Source organism: Sarcophilus harrisii, chromosome 5 (genome assembly GCF_902635505.1).
Source record: "Sarcophilus harrisii chromosome 5, mSarHar1.11, whole genome shotgun sequence".
NCBI classification, from domain to species: Eukaryota; Metazoa; Chordata; class Mammalia; order Dasyuromorphia; family Dasyuridae; genus Sarcophilus; species Sarcophilus harrisii.
Window position 1 is genome coordinate 207,625,527 of NC_045430.1, and position 15,202 is coordinate 207,640,728.

At 44.8% G+C, this 15,202-nt stretch overlaps 1 protein-coding gene across 1 annotated transcript; it reads right to left on the minus strand.

The window, feature by feature from the left end:
* Positions 1-3,465: 3,465 nt before the first annotated feature.
* On the minus strand, positions 3,466-9,679 carry MNX1 (motor neuron and pancreas homeobox 1). Its single transcript, XM_031939549.1, has 3 exons — positions 9,001-9,679; positions 5,645-5,800; positions 3,466-4,747 (listed from the first exon to the last, which is right to left on the minus strand). The coding sequence occupies exons 1-3, from the start codon at positions 9,670-9,672 to the stop codon at positions 4,403-4,405; spliced, it is 1,173 nt and encodes a 390-aa protein (XP_031795409.1). The 5' UTR covers positions 9,673-9,679; the 3' UTR covers positions 3,466-4,402.
* Between the last annotated feature and the right edge of the window lie 5,523 nt (positions 9,680-15,202).

Consider the following 15,202-nt stretch of genomic DNA (forward strand, 5'->3'; position numbering starts at 1 on the left):
GACCCCTTGGATTGCCAAACTTAAACGAAGCTTGCAGATCGTTGTATGTTTTAACTCAGAATTCACTTTAAGGTCTCTCTTTCTTTGGAACAGGTCAACAACTTCTTTATTGGTACGGGAGAAAGGGAATTGCTTACGTGGTTTGGGGGCTATCTGTCTTGGGGGAAGAAAATGGAAAATCAATTATCCTAATAATTGCATTAATTTGGGCGGAGGATGGGAGTCTTGCTTGGGCTGCATAGATTCGGCTTTTGGTGTATTGGGAATCAGGCCCTTGGGTAGGAAAAAGCTGTGGTACCCCCAAGAGATCGCGGAGAGCCACCCCGCTTTTCGACACCCAGGCCTTGCTCAGCTCGGTTCCATCCGCCAGAGAGCTGCAGCCGAGCCAGCCCCCACTGGGCACGAAGCCGGGGAGGGCGCCGGGGGAGGCAGAGGAGAGCAGGGACACGCAGTCATTCATTAGCTGGAATGAATTGTTCGTCGTGGCCCCGAGTGGGTGAGGATGAGCCAGTGATTATATTTAAATTTGCTATAATTGATTTGGGGAAGAGCTGCAGTGACAAGAACGAATTGATCATTAAATTTATTAGCGAGATAAATTCCGCTGCGATTAAGCAGCTGGCTAGAGACACTGGGGCTGCCCGGCCTAGCCCCACGCCTTTCCTAATGCAGTCCAACCCGAGAACTCCCGACCCAGTGCTCGGCCCTGATCGCGGGATGTGGCCTTTCAGTTTGGAGTCTGCCGTGTGAGAACTGGATCTGGGACCTGGGTCTGGGGGGGTGACTCGTTTTAAAAAGAAATGTCGATTTGTCGCCTTTCACCTCAAGAGAAATGGCCAACACCAAGGGCCGCTAGAAAATCCCGAAGGATGATATTTCAGTGGGTCCCTCTGGTCGTGTTGGAGAAGGAGATTGGGGTCTAAGGAAGAGGGTAAAGAGGGGCGTCGTAGCTTCTGCGGAGGAGTGGATCTCAAAGAAGGCCAGAACTCAAAGGTCGTCGGGCCTTGGGCGGGATATAATTAATAGTTTCTTTTCCCGAAGCTGACCTCTCCGCCCCACCCTATTGCTCTTCCCTCTGGAGGCCTGGCCATTTACACTGTGGCCATATCTACAGAAGGGGAAATCCTGGTGGGATAGACCTGGGTGAGAAATAGCCGCCCCCAGAAGTGATTTTGCTTCAGGTTCACCTTCATCCGCCATTACAACATTTATAATGATATATGGGCTTGAGTCAACTACACACAAACAGTATATATCGTTGTGATGTTTTATTTTGTTTTGCGGAGAGTGTTTGGAGGGGGCTGGGGAACTCCCGCGAAAGACTTCTAGACTTATATAAAGCCTTCCCTCCTTCGGCACGTGGATTTCTGCACTTCTCCCTCTGCTAGGAATTGCTGAACCGCGCCAGTCTTCCAACAGCTTAGCTTCTTCCCGCCTGAGATCAGTGCAACTGCCGGCCCACTTTACCTCAAAGCACCTTTGGACCCGAGGCCAGTGTAATTGCGCTTTCTTTCCCCACTGTTTCTCACCTCTCTCTCCCAACGCCCCTCCCCTCCTCGAGCCTCCTTTGCTTTGGCTGCGATTGGTTTTCTGGAAGGAGCGCGGGGTGATAATGAGCTGCCACAGAGGATATTAATCTCGCCAGGTAGATGAGCCGTTGGACTAGCCTGGCCTGTAATCACCCAAATGAAATACCAAACCCTTCTGAACTCATTCATCAACCCGGAGGAGGCTAGGAGGTGGCAGCTGGTGGACACTCAAGTGCGTAGAAAGAAAGGAAAGCCACCTGTATTTCTCGCCTCCCAGATTGTAAAAAAGGCCGACGTTTTCTTACTGCAGAATCCCTTGGTGCTGGAAGGGTACTCAAAAGTTCATTTAAGGTCCAACCCACTCATTTTTTTTTTTTTAATATACAGATGAGGAAATAAAGCCCCAGACTGAGACAGAAGCTTATCCCCGTCGCAGAACTAGTAAACAGCAGATCTGACTCAGAATTCTGGGCTCTGCATTAGATCTCTTCCTCCCATGTAGAGTGAAAAAGACTGAGCCCTTTTCAGGCTTCTCAGCTCTTTCCTGGTCTTGCTCTCAACGTTACTTGGGGATTCCAAGCTGGCACTAGTTTGGGGCAGTAGGTTGGCCTGAGAACCGCTGCAATAGCAACCACAGGCTTTTTGATCCAGGGTTTCTGTCCTCCATGTGCATAGCACATGGCCAGCCGCCCTTCTGCAGCCCCTGTGTGATTGATGAGACACATTGCAGAGGTTTATTAATCCAAAGCCATTGCAGCTCCAGTGTGAAATGTTTCTGCAGTTTGACTGGCTCTCCTCACGTTTGTTCGCCTGAAAATTTGCACAGAGCTGGAAGCCAGTTATTAACAGCTAGGCAAAGGGAAAGGGAGGAAAAGGTGCAAAGGGATAGGAAAAATCCATTAAACATTATAAACTTAATAGAGGATAATTATCTTCAGAAAAGCGTGAAAGGGGCAAAAAATAATACCGATGTTTACTTTAAGTGACTTTAAAACAATTCTGAAAAACTCAAAGGACTAGAGAAACACTCAAATATGATAAAAAAAAAAATAAAGATAGAGATTACAAAAGGGTGAGGAGGGTCCATATTTAATTCCTTTGACTTGTCCGGGTTGGTTAACTATCTGATGCGGCACACCTCTAAATTGCTTACTTCCCTTTCGGAAAGATAACTAAGGCAGGTAGATACCTAAGCTAGCGCCTAAGGATTTCCTCTGAAGCCTAGTTTTGGGATGTATCTCTAAGCTCTCATCCTAGTTTGCAATTCTGATTTCATCCACCCTTTTCTCACCCTCACTCACCAGTTCAATACACAAAAGAACTTTACACAATAGAGGCTGAAGTTGTGACCCTGCGTTTGTTTGGATCAAGTACTGATAAAGCAGCCAAACTACTGTTGTGGTTTTATCTTTGTTTCTTCAGTGAGGAGGTTTGTAACCTGGGGCCAGAATACTTGTTTTTTTGTATTTTAATATATTGATAACTTCTTAAATATTTGATTTCCTTTGTGATAATATGCATTTAATCTTTTATAAAATTTAAATCATCTAGTAAACTATTATGTATTAAATTTCATTATTTTATTAAAATATTCTGTGTCAAATATTTAACCTATATCGATTACTTGCTGTCTAGGAGAGGGGGAAGGGGGAGAGGAAGGGAGAGAGGGAGAAAAATATGGAACCCAAGGTATTGCAAGGGTGAATGTTGAAAACTATCCTTGCAGATATTTTGAAAAATAAAAAGATATTATTAATATATATGCATATATATTTTATGTTGAGATGGGGGCATGTGGAAACAGACCCATGACACAAAAAAAGTTGAAATTCTGATCTGGGAATTCTGGCTGGGATTAAAAGAGGCGCTTAATAAATTTGTTGAACTGAATTGGATCACAAGTTATTTAAAAAAAAAATCCAGATTTACACTCGGGTCTAGTATAAAACCAATTTATTTTACATTCCATCATGGACGATGGGAGGAGCTAAATAATAATTTAGCATGCATAAGTAGAGGTATCTTTTTTTATAAATACAATATACAAAAATAAAGACAGTACAGTCTTGAGATTTCCAGCAGTTTGAACGTTCATGACATAAAGTTTTTTTTTTTCCTCTCATGATACATAATAAGCACAAAACATTTTTCAATACTCAGCAAAAGAACAGCGGTTCCACGGTTCAAGTTTTAAATGTCACTTAACACTGTGTGGTAAGTTTTCTCTACTAGGTGGAGAGATGAGAGGGTCTCTGATGCATTATGGGACCCCCCTCAACATCTCACTCCTACCCCCCACTTACTCAACCACCACAACAAAATTAAATAAAAGCCAAAGGAAAAAACAAAAAGATTCAAGTTTGAACATTCCCCTGGGTTTCCTTCTTTCATTCATTTCAACAGCAGCAGAAGCTCTGTAGCCGGAACTGACCAAAATTGCCCGGATTTTCAGGTTCTGGGGGTATAATGTTGGGGAGTCCCCAGATCTTCATCCATCTGTCAATGGCAGAAGCTGGATTTACCAATTCCCCTGCAAGCCAACTCTGGGCTACTATCCCCCGGGGAAAGCTCGAGGGAAGGCGAGGAGATAGAAAGTGGAGGTGAGGACTGGGAAGCAGGGATGAGGCAGGCAGTCAAGGAAAGAACAATCCTTCCTTTCCCCCTCCCCTACTCTCCCGTCCCCTTCTGGTCGGAAAAAAAAAAATCAAGGTTGCAGGTTGCTGATTGCAAGGAGTGCATCAGCTTTCCAAGTCCCTGATATGGCCAGGTTCAAATGAAGTCGGAGGAGGACGCTCTGTGGGATAGGGGAATTGGGAGATTGAAGTCAGCTCCTTCTCTCCTACTTCCCCTCCCCAGCAGGCCGAGGGGCCTCTTCACTGGGATGGGGGCTGATGCCCCGGTCCTGCGGGTCTTGTGTGCGGAGAGTCGTCCTCAGAGGAGCAATCCGAGGAGTGGGCCGCATTACTGTTCTTGTAGGAGAAATGACTTTCCTCCTCATCGTCATCGTCCTCTTCCTCCTCTGGGTCACTGTCCCTCAAGTCCCGCAGGCGGCGGCTGCTGCTCTTATCTGAGGGAAGCAGCAGGTCTTCTTCCTTTTCCTCTGCTCCTCCACCTTTCCCCGCCCCTCCCTTCTGCTTCTCAGCCTCCTGCGCCGCCTGTTCCTTGGCTTTTTTGCTCCGTTTCCATTTCATCCTCCTGTTCTGGAACCAGATTTTCACCTGAAGTATAGAAACGGAAGGCCCCAGGGTTAGCAGAGCCACTTTGGGCTCTCCCTACCCCTTCCTTTCTTGGAAAGCTTCCTTCCCAGGTGCTTTAGGATTTGTGGCTGTGGCTTTAACTTTCTTACCCCACAGCAAATCTGAGTCCTCAGAGCTCTCTTGTTAATAGCTAGACCCAGATCCACGTCATCTCCTTCCTTACTCCCCTCCCCCAATCCAGTTTCACTGAAAACTTGACCTGGGACAAACTATCTTTCTCCCATAAGACAACCTGCCTTGTGGTGACTTTGGCTCTCAACCCTTCCCTTTCCCTTAATTATTCGCTCCCCCCCCCCACCTCACCATTAGCTCTTCTGTTAGAACATCCTTCTTTGCTTTTTTATTGAAGCTTTTTGTTTTCAAAACATGTGCATGGATAGTTTTTCAACATTGAGCCTTGCAAAACCTTGTGTTCCAAATTTCCCCCCCTTCCTCCATTCCCTCTCCTAGATGGCAAGCAATCCAATATATGTTAAACAAGAACATCTCTTTCAAGTCTTGAGACTCCATCTTTTTCTTCAGTCCCCCGTCCCCAGAGGAGAAAGCAAATTTCAGGACAGTACAATTAGAGAGGGGCCAGCTGACTAAGTTTAGGAGGAAAGGACCTCCAGACTCCTCCGTTTTCCCTCAGCGGAGTGGGAGAAGAACAGAGCCAAATGCAAGAGTGCTTGGCATTCAGGGTGACAGCCTAAAAGGATGCTCTCTCTCTCTCTCTCTAAACTTAGGGGGAAAGCAAGAGCTTGTCAGCAGGCTACAGTGGGAGGGGGGCCTTCAGTGAAGTGGGAGGAGGGCACCTGAGGGAACTCTGCGCTAAGGTAGGAGGAGAGGCAGTGAACTGGGAAAATCTGAAGTGGCTACCTGGGTCTCAGTGAGCATCAGCGACGTGGCCACTTCGAAGCGCTTGGGACGGGATAGATATTTGTTGAGCTTGAATTGGTGTTCCAGTTCCAGCAGTTGCTGGCTGGTGAAGGCAGTTCTGGGCCGCCGGCATTTCCCCAGAAGGTTAGACTGTGCCTGGGCTACAAAGAACAAGGTAGGGAGGGACAGAAGACAATCAATAGAAGAAGGAAGTGATTAGGAGTCTCAAAAGAACTCAGTTCCTTCCTTCCCCAAAACCAACAAATGCTCGAAGCAATAAATATTCAGTTAAGTCTTCCAATGCAAGTTTCCAATGCCTTCTATGGCAGGCGGCGAGCTCAGAAAGCACAAAGCTGACTAGCTCCTCTTCTGTGCTTTCACTCCTTGCTCTCACTCTTTACTCATTCTCTAAGGACCTGGAGCTATTTCCTGCTAGCAGCTCGCAGCCATCAGGACTCAAGGCTGAGACTTTAAAAAAAAAAAAAAAAAATCGCCAAATCTTTAGTCATATTTCTCTGTGCCTGGGGGTTCTGACATCTTGCAGGTGGCTTTGAGAGAATATTCTGAAGAGCCAGAAGGGAGGTACAGAAACAAGTCACTCCCTAATTCTCCATCACGTTTACTCAAGAACACATACATATATACTCTTTCTCATCCCATAGGGCAAAGATCCAGACGTGAGAAAACTCAAAGCAGTTGGGGGACACAACTCTGCCTTCCCAAATCAAGCTCTGGGCTCTATACTACCCTGTTACATCCATTGTTTCCCTCTCCCCCAGTCAAAAATAAAATCCATTCTCCCCCTTTTTGAGTATTAAAGAGGTGTATGGGCCCAGGAAGGGAGTCGGTGTAAAGAAAGGCCCTTTCTGTTGAACTCTCATTACACAAATTAAAGACCCAACCTGTCGGTGTTGACAGGCTTAACTGGCTATTTGAAACAGCGGTTTTATTTACATAATTTCGCACGGTTACATCACAGGGAATTTTATGACCTCAAAATGAGACTCCCCTTGATTTCCCAGGAGCCCGACAAGTGGTAGACAATAAAAGAAAAGGGGGAAAAGAAAGGCAAGAAAAGAAAAAGGACTGGGGATGGGGTGGGATGAGCTCAGTCTCCCTCGGGAGTGACAATTTGCTTTATTTAAAGAGGTCCACGCCCCCCGCTTTAGTTACCCAAGGCTCCGAATTCCCAACTTGACAATACATTAGAACTTTAATTAAAGTGGAGGCTCCAAAGGGACCACTTGAGAAATTGCAATGGAATGGGGATGACAAAAGCTACTTAGGGTAAACGAAACAAGTTTCCAACAGTGGAAGAAGGAAGTATCTCTTGGAATCAGTTTCAACCTCTTCACTAGCTTTCAGGATTATATTTGAATTGTGTTTTCTGACCATAAAGTGGGAGGATGCTTTTATTTTTAAATTTAATTTAGATCATTAGGGATCAAAGATGGAGGTATAGGAGAAGGAGTGTTGGAGAATCCATGATGGAAAAAAAAAAAAAAAAAAAACCAACTCCCAGACAGGTTTGCAGGAGAGACTCCTACCCTAACCAATTGAAGGAGAAACTACCTGATTAGTGGTTTTTACCTCTCATTAATATAGATTTTAATGAAAACTTCAGAGCTCCCTCAAGGGTCCAAAATTTCTGATCTTAGTGGTTCTGTACGAAAGATATCAATCCTCACCACGATCACCATCACCCCAACCACAATGATTAAGTATCTCCAATGCAGGAAAACACGGGTACAAATGGGAAACGTATGTAGGAAAAGGAGCTGCATAGTATTTTTTTTTTTTTAAAAGGTGTACGAATAAAAAAAAAAAGGTATTGAGCTAGGCATTTGGGGATTTGAAGGTTGCTGCTTCAACATAACTAGCTGCTCTTTTCCATTTCTTGGAATTCATTGTCTCTTCTTTTGCTTTTGGAAAGGAAACAAAAAAAGGGCTGCTGCCACCTCAAAAGACTAAAAATCTTGGAATCATGCAGGAAAAAGTGGTAGGAGAAAGCGGTTTTATTACCTCATTTGGAGCTAACCTGTTAAAAGGGCCAGGGGGAAAAGGGACTAGTGTCCGGTGAACAAATAGTAACCCAGTTGAGATTTTCTCACTGTCTTGTGATTTTTCCCCCTAGTCTCCATTATTACTACCCTTCTCAGTTCAGTTACAATCAAGCTTCTCTAAAAAGAAGGCAGAATTCTGGCACGTTTTACTTTTCTAGTTTTTTTTTTTTTTTTTTCCTCTCTTTTCCTCAGGTCTACATCTCCCTAGTCTAAACAAGCCCATTCAGAAGAAAACAATGGGACCTTTTTTGTTTAGGCGTACGGCCGCCGGAAAAAAAATAAATAAATACGTATACACCTTCCTATCCTTCTGGCAGGGGGCTAAGTAAATCTACACCCTAGTGGTTAAGACTTTGCCATGTCCGCCAGAAAACTAGCCATCTGAGCAACGGATCTGCAGAGGCGATTAAAAACAAAAACATCTATCCAGTCTATTCCCTCGGCCTAGAAGGGGGAGAGACCAGCGCCTGTGGCGGCCCGAGGTTCAAGCTGCTTGGAGTCTAGGGCTGGGACCTTCACCACTGCCCAGGTCTCTCGGTCTCTAACTCTGGGCTGTTTGCTTAGTCCCTGGGGCTCAGACTCGCAGCTGGCACAGGCTGCCCAAATTGTTTCGGCGGATCTAGGTGAGTTAGGGAAAGTATGGTCTCCACTCCAGAAATTTATTTCCGGCCCAGTCAGATGAAAGTACTTCTCGCCCTCAACCATTTCCCTCCCTCCAAAGCACCTAAGAATTAGACGGGCATCTGCAATATCAGGCCAAAGCTAGGAGTCCCTGTAGTACTTGGAAACATGCGGGCCCTGTCCGTCCTTCAGGGCCTGGGATCCCACCGCTGAGGGGCTTCCTCCATAAAAACCTGCATGCACTATAGGGGCACTTTTGCAAGAAAACCTTCTTATTCATGGATATCAGTCCACACAGCCCTTAACTTCTTAATGTTATTTCGGGGCGCTTCCCCAGTCCTCATAGTTAGTTAATCATCACAGACTCGAGTCTCACCTGCTTTTCTCACTTTTCAAGGAAAAAACCAACCAACCAACCAACCAGAAGAAAAAGGACTACTGGGTTGCCATTTTAATGACTTGGTTTTGAATATCGCCGAGTATCACAGGCCTTACGAATCCGAGACTCTTTCATTCTCTGGAATCTTATTAAGAATGGTATAGGGTAATTATGCCCGGAGTCTAAGTTCAATTTCTCCCCTCACCCCAAGATCTGATTTTTCTTTCCCATCTGCTTCCCCCATCTCTTGATCCTCCTTTTCCCTAGCCGGCCCGCGCCATTGTCCCGTTCACTCTTGGATACTCACAGTTAAAATCGGGCATTTTGGGCAAGATCATGCCCGCAGTGGACGCCCTGAGCCACTGGTCGAGCTGGAAGGTGCCGGCGCTGAGTTTGATGGGATCTGCGGGGTGGGTGGGGTGGGCCCCTTGCACCTGGGAGTAGGAGTAAGACAGAGCCGGGTGCTGGCCGGCCAGCGCCGCGGCCGAGTAGCTGTACATGGGATGACCGTAGAGAGCCGCTTGGGTGGGGATCCCCGCTCCGCCCTGCGCTGGGTGCAACCCCAGGGCCATCCCTCCGGCTGCGGCCGCTGCAGCGGCGGCAGCCGCGGCACTAGGGTGGTGGTGGTGATGGCCAGCGGCGCCGCTGCCGCTGCTCAGAAAACCTGGCTTGGGCACCAGCCCGCAGTGGGCGGCGAGGATCCGAGGCGGGGACGGGCTCTCCGTCCTCAGGCAGTCCGAGCTGCCGGTGTGGTGCTCAGAGGAAGGGGGGCTGCAGCTGCTGCTGCTGCTGCTGCTGCCGCCGCCGCCGCTGCTGCTTCCCCCGCTGCTGCTGCTATTGCCAGATGTGGCCGCCGAGGCGGAGAGAGACGTGACCAGAGCCAGCGGAGAAGTCTGTGCCGAAGCAGCTTTCGGGGGGTCGACTGCTAGAAGAGCATCGATCCGGAAATTTTTGGATTTTTCCATCAGTTCTTTTTGGATATATATAGATAGATATATATATATATATATATTAATCTTTCCAAGCGTTTGGGATTTTCTCTTTGTTTTGTTTTGCTTTTTTTTTTTTTTTTTTTAAATGATAGCGGCAGCGCTGGGATAGTCTTATTCTTAGGGTGATGGTGAAAATCTCTCGATTTTTCTAATAAGAAAATAAGCTATTGGAAAATCAGACCAGAATGACCATTGTCTAATACAGCCCGCCCTCCCTCCCACCCCAGGACGCCGTACGCCCGGGCACACGACTCGCGCAGCCCCCGAGGACACAAATTCTTCTGCACCTGGTCGGTCCGAGAGAGCCGAGAGGCTTTTCACTCAATCCCCCCAAGTAACCACCGCAAAATGTCGCTCCCGCGATAGTAAGAACCCAGGCTCCCAACTCTTCCCACTTGTAGGCTCAGCTCGGTCGCTCATTGGCAGCTCAGGAAGAGACGAAGCCCTTGGGGGTGGTGGTGCTCTGGTCCGGCCCCGAGGATTGGCCAGGCAGAACACCTGTCAATGTCTTCGGTGTCGGGGTCCCACCCTCGTCCCCCCTCCTTCCTCCTACTCACTCTCTGCCCCACCCCCGGCCAGGTTAAAGGGAAAGGCTCTCTCTGCTCGGTCCTAAGAGATTTCCCTAATCGAATGCTGGGAAAGGGGTTGGGGGAAAGAGTTAGTAACACAGAAAGAAGAGAAAACGAGCAGAGAAGCGTCCGAATGCGGCCGACCGCTTTCCACTCCGGCCTTAGCGGTGGCAAGGTTTCCGAGGTGGCGGTTGTGCAGGGCTGGACTCCATTCATAGATCTGAAGTTGGAAAGACCTTGGAAATCATAAAGTCCCAAGCCTTCATTTTTCAACTGAGGAAACGGAGGCCCAGAGAGATGAAGTCACTGGCCAAGGTCACACAGCAAATAAGTAGCAGAATCGAGATTCGGACCCAAGATCTCTGCTGGTGTGGTGAGCCAAAAGTTTAGCAATCAACTCTGCGAGCATCAAAGCGAGCCGAGTGCCCGAGTCAATCGGGTCTTTTTAATGTTAGGATTCTGCAGAAGGTTGGTTTAAATAATGAGCAGATTGAAAAGGATTTCTATGCGTATATACATACACCCAACGCGTGTACTATGGCCACACATACACAGACACACACAGGCAACCGAGATAAGGCGTAGAAACTGAAAACCTGGACCTCTTTTTGGTGGCCGTGAGTGAGGTTAGGTCGGCGTTCTCTTTCCATCAAACCCCTCTCCACTCCCACCCCCATCCTCCGCCCCGTTCTTAGTCAAAGATTAGGGCGTGCAATTTTTCTACAAACTCGAAATCACACCGTTTTGCTTAAAAAAAAAAAAAAAATTATATTGCTAAGCATAAAGTCCTGTTAACTAATTTTAGGGTCAAGGGGTCGGAGTAGAAAATCTTCATTCATGGATCCAAGCCCTTTGTGGATTAAATAATTTTCCGTGGAGAGTTTTGAGAATAATAAAATTATTATTATTATTATTATTAAGCATCTTATTTCCAGCTCAGCAGCTTCGTGCTGCGGTGTTCCCTCCTCCCTCCCCATTTTCTCACAGGCAGATCCCAGCCAGCCGCCGATCCCATTTTTGCGGTGCCTGGAAAAGCTAACTTCACTTGCAAGGCTTTCAATAACACTGCACTAAAGGTTTTCACTTCCCCGCGGATAATACATAGAAATAAATAGAAAATTATATGTTTTCCATCTCGCCCCAACTCTTCCTCTTCGTATAAAAGATGCTGGGGAGGCGGGGTAAAGGGAGAAGGTTCTCACACCTCATCGGGTACCTGTAGTTCTCCAGGGCCGATTAGGGAGCTGCAGGGATAGTGGATCTGGGTGTTAAGAGTCATTCTCTAGAGAAGCTCTAGAAAGCAAGAGGAGGGTGGGGGAAGGGCTTGGGAAACTTCGTTCTAGAATAAGCTAGTCTATCTCTGGGGAGAGTTCTTCCCACATCTTCCCCACCCAATATTTGGTACTGGGGCGATGGGGGGGAGTGTGGGGGGCGGAATTCCCTCTCTGTCTCAGCTGCCTGCAGGGTTTGGGACTGAATAAGTAATGGGGTTAGATTCCAGTTTTCAACCGTGTCTCAGCACTTCAAATATTTACAGTAAATGCAATTCCAAGCACCTTTTAAGGGCACGAAAGAATCAACACCTGTAGGTCAAAGAGTCAAGTCTGCCCCCCAAAACGAGGCGTTGTCAACAGGGTTATTAAATTCACTTATCTTACCCAAACAGGTACACACAGAGAACTGAGAGAAAGAAGTCCAGGTTTTACAAAGTCCCAGTTTCCTGTGTGATAGGTGAATGAAGGGAACAGGAAGGAGCGCATGTGGAAGTATGGAGTAGGTGAGGGGGAGGAGAGGGGATGTCGAGGGGAAAATCCTTGGGGAGTAATTTTTCTAATGAACAGAAGAGAATCTATAGGTATATCACAGCATGGCAGCTATTTGTTTTTAAGTAAAGATGGGGACTGCATCATCTCTTCAAAAAGCTTCACCTGAGTCACAATTGATTACAGCCTTTCTCTGTCCTCACCTGAGAAAGATTTTTTTCTTAATATCAGACAGGTTATTTCTTAGGGCAAAATATGTGGCCTTTGGGGGGGGGGGGGTGTAATCATCTAGTTAGCAAAAATGACTTTTCTTTTTTAGTGTTTAAATAATTCTTTGGCTATGCTTATAGATACTTTCCAGGGATCATAATCAAATTACCATCTCACGTGGTAGAAGAGAACCATAGGCAGCTTGGTAGAAAGAACCCTGGATTTAAAGGCCTGAGCCCTAATCATAATAGTTTATATTAATCTCCTGTTTAGCACTTATACAGCACTCAGAAATATGGTCCCATTGGATTCCTCCAACAACCCTTGGTAGGCAATACAAATGTCATTCCTCCTATTTTAAAGATGAGAAAAGTTATATAATATACATATACATGTGTGCATATATATGTATGTGTGTATATGTATATATATATATAAATGCAATACTTATATATACATATACATGCATATAGACACACACTTTATGTGGCTGAACTTAGCTTTGCTCTCTATGTGCTCTGTCCCTTAAAGAAGCCCATGAATGAGTCCAGGCTTTGACCCTTAACCCCATGTATGACCCTTGGACTCAAGATTCAATTTTCCTGGCCTCAGTTTCTTTATCTACAAAATGAGGTTAAATGTTTTTGGTGTCAGGATCCCTTTATACTCTTAAAAACTGAGGAGATGGAAGAGGTTTTGTTTATATATATATATATATCAATATTTACCACATTAGAAATTAAAATTGTTATATTTAAAGATAATAAACCCATTACATGTTAACATAATGTAAATTATGAAAAACAGTTGTTTTACAAAATAAAAAAAATCAAGTGAAAATTGATTTGTTTTGCATATTTTCACAAATATTTTAATATTTGACTTAGGAGAACCCAGCTGGGTTCTATCTGCTTCCATACTGAATCAATTATAATATGTCATTTTGGTTAAAGTATATGAAGAAAATCTGGCTTCAACAGATATGTCATTGGGAAAGGGAGGAGAACTTTAATAAGTAAATGACATCTTAGTATTATTACAAAAATCATTTTGACTTCTCAGGGCCCTTGAAAGAATCCCAGGGAATTCTCTTAAGTCCTTAAAACATACTTTGAGAGTCTTTGGATTGGATGATCTCTTTCAAGATTTAATATTCTGTGCTTAAATGAGCCCTGAGGTCACACAGAATCTCAGAGTGGGAGGGGCGTTTAGATGCCATAAAGCCCAACCCAAAACAGAACAAAAATCCTTCCAGGACATACAAAAAGAAGTTGTCCATTCTTTTCTTGAAGACCTCTAGTGGGAAGAGGTTCATTTTTGCATAGCTCTAATTGTCAGGCCCATCACCTTCTTATTCCCTGCAACTAAGCACAAGATCAACTCTTTTGGGTGCCATATCACATTATTGATTAGTGTTAAGTTTGTGGTCCAGTGAAGTCCCCAGCTCTTTTTCAGATGAACTATTTGCCATGTAACTAGCCATCCCCCATTTTAAGTGTGAAGCTGCTTTTTCCCTTTACTCTTTCACGTAGCTGCAGTTATGCTTCTAGTTTATTTCTCCTTTTATTGACCACTTTGCATGAAAATTTGATCCAGGGGAGGTCTATGATCACCCAGATACTTTTTTGGGCAGGAGATCAATGTAGTAATTAGAAACTGTGCCCTTCTCCTGTTTCCATTGTATCAGGACCATAAGTTGACTTTTTTTTTTTTTTTTTTTTTTTTTTTTTTTGTGAAGCAGAGATTTGGCCAGTTGTGGACTCGGTTGTCCATATTTTTCAGGGTATGCTAGAATTGGTTGAGCTGTATTGGAAGAGTCCCATTTGATCTGTCTCTGGGAAGTATAGTATTTTCTCCTCAACAAAATGGCCATAAGATATGAATTGCATCAAGATATCCTAAAATTTCTGGGGTTTTTTTCAGCTTATTCCAGTTTTAACCAGCTCAACCTTACAGCTCAGCCACATTGGACATGGATATTAATGTCTTTGGCTTGCTCTAGATTTTCAATCAGGGATTTACGTGCAAGGCAATGGGATTGTGGAGAGAGCACTGGCCTTGTAGCCAGAAGACATGGCTTCTATTCCCAACTATGTCAGTGAACTAGAGCTGTGAGACATTACACCGGATAAATCATTTCATTACTCAAGGACTCATTTTCTTCATCTATAAAATTGTAGGGTTGGACTAAATCTCTCTTAAATGTACCCCCTCCCCCCAGTTTTAAAAATAATCCTATGATTTTATGTAAGAAGTGAGTGGATGCATGACAAACTTTGCATACTATAATGTTATTACAAATAATGTATAGTAATGTAGGAGGTATACATCTTCATATACATGTCTGAATGTGTAAATCTGGAGGTTAGAGGAGGAGAAATCTCTTTGGACATAAAAACCTTTGGGAGATGAGGGTCTTCTCCTCCAGGTAAATACTTGGGTAGGGTTCTCATAAAAGATCCAAATCTCAGGTGAGGGAAGCAACTTCAGACTTCGGACACCAAGCATTAGTCCATTCCATAGTCTTGGTCCTAAGCCAGGACCCAAAAGGGAAACGAAAACTCCGATCAATATGAAATACTCTTCAGAGTTTATTGGACAATTGAAAGGTGGCTATATTTCCAAGCATTTAGAGCACCAGTCCTACAATCAAGAAGACCCGAATTCAAATCCAGAGTTATGTGACTCTGGACCAGAAAAAAAATCTTTCTGCCTCAGTTTCTTCATCTGTAAAAATGAGAATAATAACAGAATCTACTTCCCATGGGTTGTTGCAAGAATCAAATGAGATAATATTTGTCAATCTCTTAGCATGATGCCTGACACAAAGTAAGCACTACATAAATGCTTATTCTCTTCTCCTATCTGTTGTGAGGATAATGTGAGATAAAATTTGGAGAATGCATTGCAAGTTGTAAAGGGTTATATAAATGCTAAGTAATATTATTAGAAGGTAAATGC

Bases quoted from the DNA above. Each gene is read 5' to 3' on its own strand.
- MNX1 (XM_031939549.1), bottom strand. From the start codon at position 9,672: ATGGAAAAATCCAAAAATTTCCGGATCGATGCTCTTCTAGCAGTCGAC. The intron at 5,801-9,000 runs GTGAACGGGACA...TTTGTAGCCCAG, and splicing joins TTAACTGTGAGTATCCAAGA to GCACAGTCTAACCTTCTGGG. The intron at 4,748-5,644 runs GTAGCCACTTCA...TCTATACTTCAG, and splicing joins TGATGCTCACTGAGACCCAG to GTGAAAATCTGGTTCCAGAA.